Below are 6,041 nucleotides of genomic sequence, written 5' to 3'. Positions count from 1 at the left end.
TCAGGGAACTTGATCAGTGAAGAACTCCAGTGACCCAGTTAACCAGGGGGATATCATACACAAACCACAGGGGTTGACTACAGGGTAGTGTGTAGGCTTTTGTTCCAGCCCAACTCTAACACACATGATTCAATTGAATCAACTAATGATGGTCGTCAACTGAAACATTCTGCTTTGGGGCAACAGGACATTTTGGAATCAGCAGCAGTCATGAAGGACAAAGGAGGGCATTTTACACAAGTCTGAACTCTGCCAATACTTACTACTGTACACACTATCATTTAAACCAGCCTACTCTTTGAGTAAGGTAAGGAAATAAAAATAAAAATGTTTTAGCAACCTGGAATCTCTACTCAAGGTTTCTTAGCACAATATGGCTGAGACGTGACTAAAGAATGTATGAATAAATCCCAATTTTGTGACTCAAATGTTGAAATCCAAGACATTACAGTATGTCAACACAATACTTCCTGTACTAATGAAGGTATAAAGGTGTCCACATATTTTGGGTGGCCACAGAGAGTGGTAGAAGACTCGGGGTGGAAATACTATGGCATTCTATTTGAAGACTTTCTACACTGTGTTGGTACTGACACTGACAGGTAAGGGGTCTCTCTCTCACACACACACACACACACACACACACACACACACACACACACACACACACACACACACACACACACACACACACACACACACACACACACACACACACACACACACACACATATATATACAAATGACTGAATCATTCAGTCAATTAATTCCATAACGGATGAGCCGGCAAATGTCGATTTGACACAAAAATAAGAATAAAGTCATTCACACACATGCACACACACAAAGTCACAATTTCAGTGTGATCATTGTACAACATATAGGGCAAATTGTTAGCCACTCACATGAGTCAAACAACATTATTCAGATACAGCTCATCAAGTTGTATGATGCCCTTAAAGTGGCAGTCAGCAGCTGCTACACCATTTTTGGACTTGAATGTAAATGAATGAATGATATGTACCCATTGATTCTTGAAGAATATAACTTAAAAATGCTTCATGAGCTTTGTTCAACTGTCGTTCCCCATCAGAACCCCCAAAATAAGCTTGTTTTAATCCAATGTTTAAAAAAAAAGCAAATGCAAACCAACTGTATAGCCTCACAACATGGTCACAACTATAATTTTGATATATTGGATGATCAGTCCTTACATCCATAGCTCTGTCTATGAATTAGAGTGGTTTGATATCTCCAGCCCCATCCCTCTGTTTTTTACCGATCCAGGGGTGGGGCTTCAGCTTTGTTATTGATTTTACTGCTGATTGCCGCTTTAATGAAGTCTCTATCTTTCCTCGTCCTCTCTGTCTCTCTCCCCCCCCCTCTCTCTCTCTCTCTCTCATATATATCTCCAGGAGGCCTTGATCCTACCAGTGTCTCAGCAGCATCTCCTAATCCTAGTGAGTATCAAACTACCTGAAACCATCAAAGACTACCTCTAATCTCTTACCATTACCACCAAAGCAATGATGTTAACTCGCAATTATATAGAGACACATTTGACTATATGTTTAGTATCATAGTGTTTGGCATTGTGTTTGTTATTTTATTATAATATTGCGACATGGGCTTATTATGCTGTAACAATGAACAGTATAGTAAATCAATCTCCCTTGCAGGTGGTCCTAATTTAACAGGCCTTTCCTACGTGGGTCGGGTGAGAGATGGATACGAGACGACCTTCACCTGTACCTCCAACTGTATCCCAGGATGCACCTACACCTGGCTGCTGAAGGGGCGCACTTTCAATGGGAGTGAGTTGACCTGGACCCCAGAAGGTCTGGACCGCATTGTGGAGCTGCAGTGTACTGCGGTCAACACAGAGAGTGGGAGCTCAAAGAGCATAACCACAATCTTGGAGGTGAAAAGTAAGAGATTTTTTTTGTTTTTTATTTACGGTCATGCGTGCATGTGGTCCCAGAAATGGAACCCACTATCCTGGTGTCGCAAGAGTCATGCTCCACCAACTGTGCTACAGAGGCTCACACTACTCCAGCCACCACTGCAACCTGTTTTACAGATTTTTAAATCTAGCGTCAACCCCTTCCAAGGAAAATAAGAATACTTTATAGTCCATTGTCCTTACACCGTACTCAAACTGGCCGTGCGCGTGCGCCATAGTGCGCAAATTGATCTTGTCCCCCCACACTGAACACGATCACGACACGCAGGTTGAAGTATCAAAACAAACCCTGAACCAATTATATTAATTTGGTGACAGGTCGAAAAGCATTAAACATTTATAGCAATTTAGCTAGCTAGCTTGGAGTTGCTAGCTAATTTGCCCTATTTAGCTAGCTTGCTTTTTCCAGCTAATTTGTCCTGGGATATAAATGTTGAGTTGTTAATTTACCTGAAATGCACAACGTCCTCTACAATTAATACACACATAAAATTATCAACTGAATCATTTCTAGTCACCTCTCCACCTTCCAGGCTTTTTCCTCTTTGGTCTTTATATGGCGATTGGCATCTAACTTTATTTACCACAATGACCGACCGAACTCAATTCATATTGTCACAGGCCGGCTCATAGCCTGTGGCAAAAATGAGGGGACACGAACAGGTATAGACCAATCAAAAAGGTTCTTTATTATAAACCCAAACTATTAACTTTAAAGAAAAAGGAATGAGGTGTGAAAGTATCATAATGTAGGGTGTATGTAAAGTGCAGGGATGCGTGAATCTGTGTGTGTGAATTTGACTGAGTGAAAACTAAGTAAAACTACAAAGGAACAAACAAAACAGGATCATACCTGTAGGAGCAGAGAGAGAGACAAGAGTGGTTAGTGAAGCAGTTTAAATACCCTGAGCCCAGGTGGCTCCAATCACTAATGACCCTCCTCTGCCTTCAGGAGGAACCGCCCCTGCAATGCAGAGGAGGGGCCGTGACAATATGGAAAACCAGCTTTCTGCCCGGATTGAATATGCCTCAGATTCCTAACCCTAACCGTCCCACCAATCCCACCTCTGGATCTCCCTTCTGTGTGTTCCAGGCTCAGTGTCCGTGAGGCCCAGCCCACAGCTCTCTCTCCCCATTCTCACCCAGTCCTTCAGCCTGGACTGTAACGGCTCCTTCCCAGGCCTGCCAGTGCTTTGGTACAAAGACGGCCAGGTTGTAGCTCCAGACGCCAGGATAAACCTGTTGGAACACAACACCTCCCTCCACTTCAACTCCCTGCTGCCCTCTGATGGTGGCTTCTATCAGTGCGAGGTGACCATGGCAAACATGGCTGAAAGCAAGGTCACAAGCTTGGGCTACCTGCTAAACTGTGAGTATAAGATGTAACGCCTACGCTTCATTTGAGAGAATCAGTGAATATGGGTGATGCTCTCCAATTTTCCTTCAACAAAATGTACAGGCAAAGCTATTTTGCTGACATTTTCTTCCTTTGCTGACTGACAGTTGATCATTGGAGTGTTAGTATCAGTGGCCCTGACATAGTGTTGCCTGGGAGGGAATACACCTTTACCTGCCAGGTGAACTGCACTGTCGACCTGGACTGCTCCATCCGCTGGCCATTGAGAGGGGGTATCCTTACTAGCGCCTACTTCTCCGTGAGGAAGAATATCCTGAAATGGATCCCGTCGGTACCTGGTACGGTCCAGAACATCACCTGTGTGGTGGAGAACACAGCAGCTGGACGCTCTGCAGAGGCCTCTAAGACAGTGAAGGTCACAGGTAGTCACTCCCGTTTTAATGTTTGATCAAATTAAGCTTCACTGCAGAATCAATTCTTGCAATGGCAGTTTTGTGATTGTTTGAGGGTTCTTTAGATCGTAAAGAAATTACTCTCTAGACAAACCCAGGATGGAGACTGATTACTCTTTGGCAGATTTAATGGTGAACTGACCACATTCATTCAGCCATGCATAAAGGTAGATAGTAATTGATTATCACAATTCCAACGAACTGATTCACCATACTGTAAAACTACACTACACTTCGCCTTATATAATAATATCCCTCAAAATATTCCTACACTATTATCACCAAGTTATCTTGATACAAAATGTATTAACTCATGCTTAAACCCAGTTGTAGGTACTATTAAATCGAAATATTTAAATCGAAATGCTTTGTTTTTTAACCTAGCTAGAATACCTGCGTACTACATGGTAAAATACTCATCTCCAAAATCCCAGACTGAAGTCATGTTATTGTTCCCTCATGCAGGACCCACAGTATCAGGATCTGAAACAGTGAGGCTGAGTGGATTTTTAGGACTGGTCCTCTGTATGGGACTGCTGTTCCTCCTGGATCCCTAGGAGGGGCGCTATAAGACTACAGACGATGGGAAGGACAGAGGAGAACATTGAATGAGTTCAGGTTCACCTTCAGAACGAATAATAAAACAGGAACCAACGTTTTGAAACTCTTAATCCTGTCCAATAAGAATGCTAATTTCTCAGAGTAAGAATATAAGGATAAAAGAATGTTTCCTCTGTTGTGGGATAATGATAGTTGAGTCATTGGAAGTTTCCAGTGAATTATGTTTATCATCCACATGCAGTGGGTAACGATGAGAAAATAACAAAACGTACATATTGATGTTATCTATGTAATATTTTCTTATTTGCAATATGTACTGTATTATTATTATCTTTGTTGTTGTTGAGATCATAAAATAAACTCCCAAATGATTGTGGTAATAGATAGCTGTCTCTGTATGGAGTTGTCAACTTTGGTCTTTGATTGGCGTAGCCAGCATACCTCCAGATCCACTGCCAGACATACCAGCAGAGTACACTGTACTGTCCCTCCCCTCACTAGGGAGCAGAGACAACCCTGCTGTCTCCAAGGAAAAGCTGCTGTTATAATCAAATTCAAATCTAAAACCCCAAACAGCAAGCAATGCAGGTGTAGAATCAAATCAAATGTATTAATATAGCCCTTCGTACATCAGCTGATATCTCAAAGTGCTGTACAGAAACCCAGCCTAAAACCCCAAACAGCAAGCAATGCAGGTGTAGAAGCACGCATTATAATAGAAGCACGGTGGCTAGGAAAAACTCCCAAGAAAGGCCAAAACCTAGGAAGAAACCTAGAGAGGAAGCAGGCTATGTGGGGTGGCCAGTCCTCTTCTGGCTGTGCCGGGTGGAGATTATAACAGAACATGGCCAAGATGTTCAAATGTTCATAAATGACCAGCATGGTCCAATAATAATAAGGCAGAACAGTTGAAACTGGAACAGCAGCACGGCCAGGTGGACTGGGGACAGCAAGGAGTCATCATGTCAGGTAGTCCTGAGGCATGGTCCGAGGGCTCAGGTCCTCCGAGAGAGAGAAAGAAAGAGAGAGAAAGAAAGAGAGAAAGAGAGAATTAGAGAGAGCACACTTAAATTCACACTTAAATTCACACAGGACATCGAATAGGACAGGACAAATACTCCAGATATAACAAACTGACCCAAGCCCCCCGACACATAAACTACTGCAGCATAAATACTGGAGGCTGAGACAGGAGGGGTCAGGAGACACTGTGACGCCATCCGAGGACACCCCCGGACAGGGCCAAGCAGGAAGGATATAACCCCACCCACTTTGCCAAAGCACAGCCCCCACACCACTAGAGGGATATCTTCAACCACCAACTTACCATCCTGAGACAAGGCGGAGTATAATCACACTATCTTCACACCATAACATCACTTGTTTATGTGAGATGGGTATTATGAGACTAGCCTGACCTACATACACAGAAGTCGTTTCATAACATGATAGTATACTGTAGGCTGTCAGTGTGTAGGCTTATATAGCTAATGTAGCCTACATATTGCAAAGGCTAACCTGATGTACAAGTTGTACAACTCTTTACGTCAGTCCTAGCACCATGCCCAACGCAATCACACACATTCAAATGTTTTTGTTGGCAAATCCAATTCTGTGTGATAAGGTCATTTCAATCTCCTACCTACCCTGTTTGGTCAGGGCATGATATGGTGAAATTGAACAATGGACACCATTTGTCATGGACCCA

At 43.0% G+C, this 6,041-nt stretch overlaps 1 protein-coding gene across 1 annotated transcript; it reads left to right on the top strand.

The window, feature by feature from the left end:
* Window positions 1–486: 486 nt before the first annotated feature.
* Window positions 487–4,717, top strand: LOC118367671 (carcinoembryonic antigen-related cell adhesion molecule 20-like). The gene is made up of 6 exons (XM_052494771.1): window positions 487–602; window positions 1,416–1,460; window positions 1,680–1,928; window positions 3,057–3,332; window positions 3,467–3,742; window positions 4,238–4,717. Exons 1-6 carry the CDS (start codon window positions 551–553, stop codon window positions 4,327–4,329), a joined length of 990 nt encoding a protein of 329 aa, XP_052350731.1. The 5' UTR covers window positions 487–550; the 3' UTR covers window positions 4,330–4,717.
* The last annotated feature ends 1,324 nt before the right edge of the window (window positions 4,718–6,041 follow it).

Source organism: Oncorhynchus keta, chromosome 34, assembly GCF_023373465.1.
Source record: "Oncorhynchus keta strain PuntledgeMale-10-30-2019 chromosome 34, Oket_V2, whole genome shotgun sequence".
Taxonomy (NCBI): Eukaryota; Metazoa; Chordata; class Actinopteri; order Salmoniformes; family Salmonidae; genus Oncorhynchus; species Oncorhynchus keta.
Note: the sequence above shows the minus strand (reverse complement) of the source record. Positions and strands in the feature narration are given on the sequence as shown.

Coding starts and splice junctions, on each gene's coding strand:
- LOC118367671 (XM_052494771.1), top strand. CDS start 551: ATGGCATTCTATTTGAAGACTTTCTACACTGTGTTGGTACTGACACTG. Junction 1,929..3,056: donor CACAATCTTGGAGGTGAAAA/GTAAGAGATTTT, acceptor TGTGTGTTCCAG/GCTCAGTGTCCGTGAGGCCC. Junction 3,333..3,466: donor CTTGGGCTACCTGCTAAACT/GTGAGTATAAGA, acceptor GCTGACTGACAG/TTGATCATTGGAGTGTTAGT.